Source organism: Gymnoscopelus braueri (genome assembly GCF_963280865.1).
Source record: "Gymnoscopelus braueri genome assembly, chromosome: 6".
NCBI classification, from domain to species: domain Eukaryota; kingdom Metazoa; phylum Chordata; class Actinopteri; order Myctophiformes; family Myctophidae; genus Gymnoscopelus; species Gymnoscopelus braueri.
Genome location: NC_137607.1, coordinates 57,895,075 through 57,907,876, shown reverse-complemented (window position 1 = coordinate 57,907,876; position 12,802 = coordinate 57,895,075). Strand labels below are relative to the sequence as shown.

The following is a 12,802-nucleotide window of genomic DNA, read 5'->3' as shown; positions in this document are numbered from 1 at the left end:
TTTGCAAAGTTGCAGATATGACGTAAACTTAAAATACTCAAATAAATAACTGATACCAATAATAAAAATAAATTACGTTTTATGTGCAAAATCCGCCATATTTAGTATTTTATACTCAAAATGTGTAACAAAAATGTTCCTTACTTCCTTCACAGGTGTTACCAATGATACTAATGAAGGCTCTGTTCCATTCTGGTCAAACAGAGTCAGGGTGCTGATATTGTGCATGTTGGCTCACTGGAAACACTCTGCTACACCAGTGGGTCTCAAAGTGTGGTCATGGTTCCTTGAGGGGGTTCCAAATGGCCCCTTACGGGTGTGTAATGTGTGTGTACACTCTCAGAGTTATGGGGGTCCTTGAAATAAAAAACAGTTTGAGAACCACTGTGCGACACTAAACGTAACAGAGCCCTTCATTAGTATCATTGGTAACACCTGTGAAGGAAGTAAGGAAGAGGCCCAGTTTCTTTTCAAAATGGCTGCTGTGCGCATATAACCTATTATTGTAAAACTTAGTCACAAGTTACTTTTTTAGATTTGGAATATTATTACAAAACATACAAAACTACTTGCTGAAATTCAAGACATTGTGGATGAAAAAGTGAAACTCTGTCATAATAATGAATGGCGACTATAACGGATGCTTCAGTGCTTCATGCCTGCAGGGTAGTGTGGGGGGTAGCAGGGCTCTGGTGGGACCAACCGGCCGGGCGAGGGGTCCCCCTCAGGGAGAAGGAGGAGGAGGGGGACCATGCGACCATTCCTCAGGACTGAACAGATGAGCAGAATGTCTGCGAGGGGTCAAATGACGTTCCACTGCTCTGCCCCTGCCTTCTGTCCTCACGCATTACTGGCTCGGCCATTAAGACCCGGGCCATCGGATAAGATAACTTAACTCTTTCAGTGCCAATGAAATAAAACAAATATTGCGAACTGTGCCAACCTTTTTCTTTTTCTTTTTTCAAAGTAAAAAAAAAGTGCTTAGGAAGCGAGATACAGCCTTTTTCAGTTATAGGTTAAACAAAGAGTGGATGGAGCTGCAAATCTTCAGATAATGATATCTTGGGTTCTGAACATTTTTTTTTTTTTTTTTAACTCGGGATTTCTCATTCTGGCACTGAGGGTATAACCCTAAAACTCGGGATAACTCGGGGCTTGGCACTGAGAGAGTTAATTTATTACTTATTTTTCTATTTTTATAATGAGACTGACTTGTTTTGTATTTGGTTGTAAGCAGCAGTGGAAAGTAACTAAGTACATTTACTTAATTGTATTGTATTTTTTGAGGCATTTGTACTTTACTTGAGTACTTCCAATACTTTTACTTCTACTCCACTACATCTCAGAGGCAAATATTGTACTTTCACTCCACTACAATTATATGAAAACTTTAGTTACTTTTCAGATATAAATTATTATATTATAAAACATACATTAACCACTTTATACATTTATACATAAGCTCACAACGCGTCGCATGGCATGCGTCGCATGGCATGCGTCGCATGGCGAGGTACTGTCACAATCACAGCCCCTGTTGTGTCCACTGAGTGTGCCTCTGCCCCTTCCTTGCCCTGATCCTATTTCCCCTCAGCCAATCTCCTACTCTCCCTTATTCACCTGTTTCCTAGGCTTTTCACTTCCTGTGTGTGTTCCACTTCCTGTCGATTTGATCCAATGAAATCCAATGAAACTGGTCAGATGACTAATGATATCCAATGAAATCCGACAGGAAGTGGAAAACACACAGCCTAGGAAACAGGTGAATACCTGAGGCAAAAGCTGAAATCCAAACCCGAAAATCTCGGCCACTCGCTCACTCCCACTCGGTCACTCCGACTCCAAACCGGATGTGCTCAGGGTCCAATTATTCAGTTGCTTCTTGGAGGAGGCGAGTGGCGTCGAGTGGAGGAGCCGAGGAGGCTCTCTACTTCCGCATTTAGCGAGTGTACATCAAGTGTAGGCTCGACCACTCTCCACAGCTCCTCCGCGGCAGACTTCCGCATCACGTGTACACGTTTTTTTTGTTTTTTCCCTTCTCCCGTGACGTATACATGGTCCTCCTCCACATGTGGCCACACAAACAATGCTTGAAACCCAAAACCATGCCGAAACACCGGCTGCCCCCCCCCCCCCCCCTTCGCCCCCGCCGATCACTGGAGTCGTTGCGCATCTCACACAAACACACACACACACATATTGTGCACACTTATTCTGTCTCAAAAGCTGATAGTTCATTTCTCTCTTGCATGCCTCAATGCAGTGCATGGACTACTATAAATTACTGTGACAAAGATTATGTTTAAAATAATGTATTGTATTTATATGTAGACTGAATATAGGAGAGGACACTTTACGCTTTAACTATAGCCGTACTCATTCAATTCTGAACGGATTCTTAAATTTTTTAATTCTCTATTAGCTGTGAAGGGTCTTCTTTCATGTCATCAGTCATGATTTATTTCGCTATCAAACAATATCAAGCGAAATCACAAAATCGTCTGAGTTTTTTTCTTTTTTCTTCGTCCCAGAAGTGGGGGGGGATATCACCCAAACTCTCAAAACCCCGGACATTTGAAGGATTTTATAAAAAAAACCCAGACAGCCCCCCAAAAGAGGATATGTCCGGGTAAAAGAGGACGTATGGCCACCCTGCATGAATGATGTAATTCAGAGTCAGACATACTCTGTAATATACGGTGGCTGTTATAAGCAGCAGTGCCCTGCGGGATGCTGCGGGGGGTGGGGGGGGGTGGGGGGTCTGGGGACTGTACGAGCAAAAAGAGGGACGGGTCAGGATTTAATTCATAAATGTAAGTTTGCTCATCCTGGCGCTTCGTTCACTATTTCAGGAATAAATGGCCTTGCACAACAATGTTCACTATAAAGATAACGATGTGGCCATCCACATTGATGAATTGTCTATTCTTATTATTCTATACCTGCATATTATTCTATGCATGTATATTTTCATCCACGGCTCTGGTCCAGCTGTTTGAGACGTCATAAGTGATCGCGGAATTTTCCGTCACTTTGAAATGACGCTAAGTGCAGTCCGATCCTTTGACGGCAACCGCTCGACCACTCCGTCCTCGCAAATAATCCTCGGCTCCTCGCAGGGGCGGGGCTTAGGCGCGAGTGGAGGAAGCAAGGAGAGTGAGCGAGTGACCGAACTTTGGGGAATGGATTTCAGCTTTGCCCTGATCCTATTTCCCCTCAGCCAATCTCCTACTCTCCCTTATTCACCTGTTTCCTAGGCTTTTCACTTCCTGTGTGTGTTCCACTTCCTGTCGATTTGATCCAATGAAATCCAATGAAACTGGTCAGATGACTAATGATATCCAATGAAATCCGACAGGAAGTGGAAAACACACAGCCTAGGAAACAGGTGAATACCTGAGGCAAAGACTCTGATTGCCCTGAGTGCTGTCACCTGTGAGGACCAGCTGAGCCTGGTTGGGTGATGAGCTCCAGTGACTATTTAAACTCGGTCTTTATATTTGTTCAGTGCTGGATCTTAAGTTAGTGTCAGGTTTTATGTTCTATGTATGTACAGTACTGTCCTAATCCTATGTCATTCACCAAGTCAAGTTTATGTGATCTTCATGCCTTTGTTTGAGTTCTGAGTTTGAGTTCCTGCACTTGGGTCCTAACACCAGTTCAAGTAACAGAGTATTTCCATATTGCAGTATTGGTACTTTTTGTGATATTTCACTTTCAAAAAAACTTTTGGTCATTTTATCGTCTACTCAGGCCTTTGTGAGCCCCCCAGACAGTTTTTAAGTTGCTCGATTCAGTATTTAGACATTTGATATTCATTTTATCAGACCCCTTCCTATACAAACCCATTGTAACTTCAAACTCCATTTAACCATGTTAGATTCATCAAAAACACCCGTCCTTGGTTCTGGTGACTCACCCTGCCCCCCTAATACGCGAGGGGGCCGTGTTTTTTCAATTACTTTTTTCATTTATTTTAAATATATTTTTTTGAAAATTGAAAAAATAATATACAATAAAAAAATAAAATGAAATAAATGAAAAAAAATATCGGAAAAACATGGCCCCCTCACGCATTAGGAGGGCAGGGTGAGTCACCAGAACCAAGGACGGGTGTTTTCGACGAATCTAACATGGTTAAAATGGAGTTTGAAGTTACAATGGGTTTGTATAGGAAGGGGGCGTGTCTGATAAAATGAATATCAAATATATAAATACTGAATCGAGCAACTTAAAAACTGTCTGGGGGGCTCACAAAGGCCTGAGTAGATGATAAAATTACCAAAAGTTTTTTTGAAAGTGAAATATCCCTTTAAGTAAAACATTTGAGTACTTTTTCCACCACTGGTTTAAGAGGATGGCTGATGACCAGTGTTGGGCGGTAACGCGTTACTAGTAACGCGTTACCGCCTTACTAGTAACGCGATACCGTAATAATACTTTTACCAGTAAGGAGTGGTATAACTGACTAACCTCATGTACATACTTCTGGTCTTAAGCTATGTGTATATACAGTATAGATCATTTTATGTTCAGTCACTACATCAGGCATTACGACGCCATCACGGCCTGCCAATATAACATTTTGTCGACTAAATCAGCTGTAGATTAAGTAAACTAAAATATTATTATTCAACTAAAACTAGATTAAAGTAAAACATTTCAGATGAATAAAATATGACTACAACTAAATGGAATTCTACTCAGAAGACTAAAACTAAATAAAACTGTGCTGTCATAATTAATACAACATTTAACACTGCTCAAGACAGTCCCATTGGCTCCCACAGTTTTCAAATGCTTCCAACCACCCATCTGTAACTCGGGAAGCTCTGGAAATGAGTAGAGATGTCACGCTTGACAATTCATTGTCATACGTACAATTTTGTTTTGCAATTTATTGGACAATGGAACACATAAATGATGACCACAGTTTGGCTTTTAGGCTTCCTAAACAAAAGTTGCACAGGGCAGATATGACAAATACCTTAAATATACAAAGACATGACTGACATATTTAATGACTTTATTCCTTCAAATAAATAAATATAAATAGTGGAAACGGCAGATCTACAAGCTCACAACGCCATCCTAGAAATGGGTGGGTAAATAAAAAGAATAAAAAAACGAGGGAGTGGATGGAACGCTAACTTAGCAGAAATGGACATTCCAAAAGATATGTTGGTTTCTTTCTGAACTGAATTCAGAACATGTAGCGGGTGTGTGTATGGCGTTGGGAGATTGTGTTAGAGACGGGGCTTGCGTGAGAGACAGTAACAGGTGTGTGGACGTGTGACAGCTGTTTGAATGCTCTCTCTCTCTCAAGTGGAAAACTTACACATGTTCCTCCATAAAGGCTCAATCCACCTCAACCACTACCTCAAGCTCAGTGGTGGAAAAAGTATTCATATTTTTTACTTAAGTAAAAGTATCAATATTGCAATGTAAAAAAATACTCTATTACAAGTAAAAGTCCTGCATTCAAAATGTACTTGAGTAAAAGTACAAAAGTATTGGTATCAAAATGTACTACAAAAGTATAAAGTACTCATGATGCAGAATATCCCATTTCACAAGTTTTCAAATGTAGAAAATGTTTAAAAATCTTTTGAAAATAGCAGATCTACAAACTCACAATGCGTCACATCGCTACACATTGTGAGCTTGTAGATCGGCTATTTTCAAATGGCCGAAATGTATATAGGGCTGAAGTGGTTAATGTTAATGTTTTGTAATAATAATCAGTAACTAGTAAGGGACTGGTCGTTATTTAGTTACCAGGGGGGGTGGTCCAGATTTTTTTTGACACCCCACCGACCTCCAAATATTTTTCTGTGACCCCCCCCCGCGAGTGACTGGAGGAAAATGCATGACCCGCCCCCAATAAACCATATTTCTTTATATGCACACCAACAGTGGAAGAGAACATAAAATGAATGCTGATCTTTTCTGACGTTTATTATAGGCGAATTTGGCGCCGTATTTCACGTCGGGGTCCATTTGGTTCCATTTGTCTCTTGGGTTACAAAAACACCCTAAACGAAAGAAAGATTGAGCAGCTATGTTCTATTTTTCATATTAACTACTAGGCTACTCGTTTACAATCAAGCTGTCAAAAACACAGAGTCGGACGAGAGTTGTTAACTTGTTTTCTCTCTTGGTCTCTCCCCTTTACCTCCTTCCTCCGATCAGAAAGTCAGTTTCCATATGCAACAAAAAACACTGCATACAAAGCTTCATATCTGCATGAAAGCATCAAATAACAAAATAGAGGCTAACTAACCACAGAGTGCAAAGAAAGAGTAGCCTGTCAGACAAACCAAAATGCGACACATCTGGCAAACACAATAACGCAAGCACACGCACACGCACACGCACACGCACACACACACACACACACACAATTAATCAGTACTGATAAACTTTCCGCGTTTCTCTGATCGGTACCTCACACTGTGTTCAATATTAGGTTTTTTACATGATGGAGAAGTGTTCTGTGTTCAACACTCTGATGATGCCATTACAGTTTCCAACTAAGATTTAAATATGAATCTGGCAGCTACGGGAGACATTCCTCCACTCTAGGAAAGTGTGTATGTGACTGTGCGTGCGTGTCTCAAACACAGGCAGACCAGACGACATGCGTAATGTATGTGCGTAATGCGCGCATGCATCGATAGACAACAACATTGTTTATTTATAGACATTATCAAAATTACTATAATTAGTGCTTTGCAATTAGCCTACTATTAATAGAGCCGGTCGTCACGGGGAAAGTGTAATCATATTTGCAAGCCCTCTGCACCACACATCAGCTGTCACATTCTCTCAGAGACCACTGCAGTCGGCGCTGTCCAACATCCTCCGGAGGCTCAATTTTTTAAGCTTTGATAATTTTAAAGTTTTCAAACAGGTTGGGGTCATATACAAGACCCTACATGGTCTGTGCCCGCCCCCCCTAAGTGAATTCATTAAAAGGAAGCCTGATAGGGGAATCAGTACCAGAGCAACCACTCGAGGAGATTGCGAAGTGCCGCACCGGCAAACAACATTTGGTCAAAATGTCCTCTCAGTACAGGGTTGTGAGCAGCTCTCATATTTACATTTGATGAGGAAATGTGTGACATCTTTGCTCTGTTTAGACACAAGACAGTCTGTACTTGCAGTAGCATCCGTTTGTGTTGGTTGAAATATTGAAGACATTTTCAGTAGTTTTGCTATATTTTAGTTTTTTCTCTGCTGTTCTAGCCGCTTTTGGGCACGGCTGAGATATTTCTGTATAGTAATTTTGAATCATCCGCTGCCAACGTGCTGCTGCTACGTGGAAAAAAACCCGCCAGATATGTTAAAAAGCAAGCAAATGGGCCCCAATGCTATTCTTTCCAGCCCAATTACTTAAAATTGGCCAATCTGGCAACATTGTCTCTCTTGTTCACTGCGCAACTAAACAGAAGTGGGACTCCCACTGTGGGAGATACCATGTCAATTCACCATACAGGGTTATTAAACGCGATATAGATAGGGGAGTATAACACGTATGAAAAACTAAACATTTTTAACATACTTCAATAAATTAAAGTTGTATGATCCCCCTAAAGCCAAAATAAAAAAACATTTCCCCCCCCAGGGCTCAAAAAAGTTGGATGACCCCCCCCTCTTCTGGGCCATACCAACCTCCGGTAAATAACGACCAGTCCCTAACTAACGTTTTCAAATAATTGTAGTGGAGTAAAAGTACAATATGTGCCTCTGAGATGTAGTGGAGTAGAAGTAAAAGTACTGACAATTGGAAATACTCCAGCAAAGTAAAAAATACCTCAACATTGTACTTGAGTACAGTACTTAAGTAAATGTACTTAGTTACTTTACACCACTGCTCAAGCTGTACCTCAATTATCTCCATGTAGGCTTGGAGGCAATCTAGACTTCACTAACCACCTCAACCCTGGTGTCCCCATGTTGTAGAGTTGTTCCGATACCAGTATCGGAGAAGCTGCCGATACTGCCTAAAATGCTATAGTATCAGTATCGGTGGGTATGCCAGTCTATGCCATTCCGATACCACACAATTTATCACATGTTTCATTTACAGTCATATTGTTTATGTTTCAGTTGATGTTGCACAACTGTTTTATACTCTTACTGTACTATTAACATTATTATTTGACTAACTTGTAGCTGTACAATTATGAATGGAATTTTTATACCATTTAATACAATTAATACCAGTGTGTAATTTAAAAACAATCTAGGACAGTGGTTCTCATAGTAATGGACCGGCTAGGGTCCATTACATTTGGTTCTGTTTGTACACTCTCAGAGTTACAGACTCTGTAAGGGTCCATTTGGAACGCCCTCAAGGAAAACTGAGGGTCTCTGGACCCAACTTTGAGAACCACTGTCCTAGATCATTTTTTAACAATAGACATTGTGAGGACAAGCGTCCAGCCGTTTTCAATGGCGTGCTAAAATGTTGAGGTCCTCACAAGTATAGCAATAAAAACGCGGCCGTGCGTGTGTGCGTGCATGTGTGCGCAGTGATGAAAAGTAACTAAGTGCATGTACTGTGTATAATACACATAGGTTGCGATATAATATATATTTTTTATCATGCTTTTAAGTTTTATCATGCTTTTAAGTAGTAGTTTTAAATGTACTTTGTGTATTTTATAGTGACATAGGTATATATGTATTGACTATATGTATGTTTGTCTTTTAACCACTGCACAAACGAAGTTCCGAAAGGAAAATAAAGTTGTTTGAATTGAATTGAATGTACTCAAGTACTGTACTTAAGTAAAATTTTGAGGTATTTGTCCTTTACTTGAGTATTTCCAATTTCAGGCAAATATTGTACTTTTACTCCACTACAATTATTTGAAAACTTTAGCTACTAGTTACTTTGCAGATATAAATCATTATATTATAAAACATACATTAACCATTTCATCCCTATTTTATACCTAGGCTATTTCAGTACTTTTACTTTTGATACTTTAAGTACATTTTGATACCAATACTGTTGTACTTTTTTTCAAGTAAATTTTGAACACCAGACTTTTACTTGTAACAGAGCACTTCTACAATGCAGTATTGATTGATTGACTTTTACTTAAGTAAAACATTTGAGTACTTTTTCCACCACTGTGTGTATGTGTGTGTGTGTGTGTGTGTGTGTGTGTGTGTGTGAGTGTGTGAGTGTGTGAGTGTGTGTGTGTGTGTGTGTGTGTATGTGTGTGTGTGTGCGTGCGTGCGTGTGCGTTCATACCTGCTTGGAGTCTTCGTGGCTGGGCGAGTCGGAGAAGCAGCAGTGGTGAAACAGGCCCATCTTCTGGCTGAGAAGGCAGTGCACCACGTGAGCCCGGGCGTTCTGCCACTGCACCAGTCTGAGCAGCTCCCTGTTCAACGCCGCGCCCAGGTCCACCGACCAGTTGTAGCTGTACAGGGTCACCTATGGGCAGTGGTGGAAAGGAACTAAGTACATGTACTCAAGTACTGTACTTAAGTACAATTCTGAGGTATTTGCACTTTTACTTCTACTCCACTACATCTCAGAGGCAAATATTGTACTTTTACTCCACTACAATTGTTTGAAAACTTTAGTTACTAGTTACTTTGCAGATGTAAATTATTACATTATAAAACATTTATTAACCACTTTAGCCCTATTTTATATCTAGGCTATTTGAAAATAGCAGATCTACAAGCTCACAACGCGACGCGATGCAACGCATTGTGATCTTGCTTAAATCTGCTATTTTCAAATGATTTTTTTAATACATTTTATACATTTGAAAACTTGTGAGATGCGTGCATTATGCATTCTGCAATATATTTTGATGGCAATACGTTTGTACTGTACTTTTTACTCAAGTCAATTTTGAAGTACTTTTTACACCACCTTGTATGGAAACCTTGTATGCCCAAAACTGGGGGGGGGGGGGGGGGGTTATTATTAGTTATTATGTAGTCACAAGCTTCTATTAATAGTATCCATTGGTTAAATGTTTATAAAAAACACAAACAGACTTTTTTTGTAGATCTGTTATTTTTGAAGAAGAAAAATACAAATAAAATATCAGGCTGTCAAACAATTTAACATTGTAATCAGATTAATCACAGAGTAATAATTAAACATAATTAAACACCATTTTCTCTGTATACGTTTTTTGGGAACGAAAGAAAAAATATTCTCTCCCTCTCTCTCTGATGTGAACCGCTGCCTATGTAAATTGGCAAGCCTTTTCAGGCATTAACCCACTTGTGTGTTGTTTCCCCATCCAGATAGGGCTACGCACAAGTTCTCTTTCCATATTGTTTCATTGTTTAGATCCATCAGACATAACAAACCGATGACTAGTCCAGAGTGGGTGGAATTATGGGTTGTATGGGGCGGGACATTCTGCCCGTTAATTACTTTTTTTTTAATCTAATTAATTCCATAAATTAATTAACTTGGTTAACTCAGTTATTTTGACATCCCTAATAATCAGGTGTGTCACAATTATCTTAATCCAACTACTCTATTTGACTTTTAAGGTCAAGATTCGATTTGATATAAAGCTTTTCAGTAAGACTATAAAAAATGATAAATAAACATTTGTAATCCTGACCTCTTGGCAGGTGAGGAAACTCCACTCTGTTGTACTCTCCTGCCCTCTAGTGGCTGTTCTTTTAACTGCAGCGTGAACTCTTCACATCAAGCAAATTTAGGTCAGATTTTACAATCCGGGCTTTGATCCCCGTATGAATAATTTATAGGATATGAAATACAAAATAAGATCAAAGATACAGCACATTTAAAGAGTAAAGCTTTTTAGGTACTTTTTGGGGAGGAGAACAATACTTATTGAACAAGGAACATTTTTTTGGGAGGATTTAAGCCACACCATGGGACATGAGGAATGTGTCTTTATGATAAAAATGTCGGCACAACAGCTTGGCACACAATGTACCACATAGACTCCTGATCACAATCTACTGAGCAGGCTACATACTGTAGTTTATAGACAGCGCTTTCTATGCCAGTGGTTCTCAAACTTTTTCATGTCGAGGGCCCCCCAACATGTATTTGGCTGTGGACCCCCATCTGAACAATATTTCAGGAAAAAGAACAAGGCTCCAGGCCTGTTCAATCCCGCCTCTAACTAGAGACAACCGCTACACCCAGGACGGCGTGCGCCACTGATGACGCCGCCACGACCAGGCTGTACAAAACCGCAAAAGTCGATGGAGACGACCATTTTGCAGCCGCGCATATCGCCTGAACCGAAACTCCACTGGAGAGGGCCCAGGATGTCGCCACGCCTCTAGTAGAGCGAGCCTTCAGTCCCTCTGGAACTGGGACGCCACCGCTAGCGTAGGCCAGCTTAATGGCATCCAAGGTCCATCTAGAAAAACGTCGCCTGAGCAACCTGCCTTCCTCTGACCACCTCGGCCAATGGAGACAAAAACTGCGTCGACAATCGGCCGTCCGCTGTTCTCTGACAGTACAGTAGAACTTTAAAGTTCTCATCGGACAGAGACAGTGAACTCCTTCGCTGAAGCGAAAGGAGGCGGATGGAAAGCTACCAGCTCGACTTGGGCATGGGTCACCACCCCGTTCTGGGGAACGAACGCCATGTCAGGTTCAAACAGAATCTTCCTGTTGCCGTCCGGGAACCTCATGCACTCCGAACTTACTGAGAGCGTGTGCATGTCACTGACCCGTTTAGCTGTCTAGGGTGGCCGACCGGGGCCCCCCGCGAACGGAGGACGACCGGCCGGCTCCCCGCCCGGGGGCGAAGCGACGGCAGGGGTGACAGCGTCCCGGGCTCCGAGCCCCCCGAAGGAGGCCGGACCGGGCATCTCGTCTGCACTTGAGAGGACGAAGGCCCAGCCGCGGACGGGCCCCCGCCTCCTTAGACAGGGCCACCAAGAGGACCCAACAAAGTTCAAACGGAGGGCGGGAGAGTGCATTAGCACCACCGCCAGGACCCAATGCCGGGAACAGAGGCCTGTTAACCGGCCTGGCTCGCCTGGCGCCGCCCATGAAACGACGCACCAGATGCTGGCCAACCATCTTGCCATCGAAACCCTCGTGACAAGTGGAGAAGGCCCCCAGGTACATCTCAACCGTCGAGAAGGTCAGCCTGATTTAACCTGTTTTGCAGGAAAAAGAGGATGCTGCGCAAATGAACCTGGAAAGCCACCACCGACGGCGACTGTTCCAGACCCCAAGACACAAAAGAAAATCCATTTTATGTCGTAAGCAGCTCTCGTGGCACCGGCCCTGGACCCCTGTATGGTAGCTACCACGTCAGGGGACAGGCCACACAAGCCCAAAGTCGCCCTCTCACGGACCAGACCCAAAGGTCTAGGTCCTGATGGCGGGGTGTAAGATCCTACGCTGTGGCGCGTCGCACCACATCGTCCACTCAGATCGCCAGCTAGCTTTTCCAACACTGGAGAGGCCAGGCCTCCCTGCTCGTTGACATGGCACAAGGCCGTGGTGTTGTCGGTTCTAAACAGGACATGACAACCTCAAAACCGAGCCTTGCAAAGTCTGACCACGGTCTAAGCGTGTCCACGCACCGTGGGGATACCCGGACCTCCCGATAACCTCAGGTGGACGAGACTTCAAGAGCCCGCCTCCACCACTGGAGAAAGGTCACCTGTGGGGCTTGTCCAAACGAAACAGGTGTATGGCCGAAGTCATGAGACCCGCGGCCTGCATGCACCGCCTGTATGTGACTTGTCGCCTCACGCGAGAAGACCACAGGCCGAAAAGCTGTCTATCCCTTCCCGGGACAGACGCGCCGTG

General features: G+C 42.5%; 1 protein-coding gene across 13 annotated transcripts in view; it reads right to left on the bottom strand.

Moving 5' to 3' along the window:
• The window catches only part of szt2 (SZT2 subunit of KICSTOR complex), a 232,658-nt gene that overhangs the window by 53,604 nt on the left and 166,252 nt on the right, over positions 1-12,802 (bottom strand). For all 13 annotated transcript variants that reach the window (XM_080430954.1, XM_080430966.1, XM_080430959.1 and 10 more), the window contains one exon: positions 9,269-9,451. In XM_080430954.1, coding sequence (XP_080287080.1) covers positions 9,269-9,451 — 183 coding nt within the window. The remainder of the gene's footprint in view (positions 1-9,268; positions 9,452-12,802) is intronic.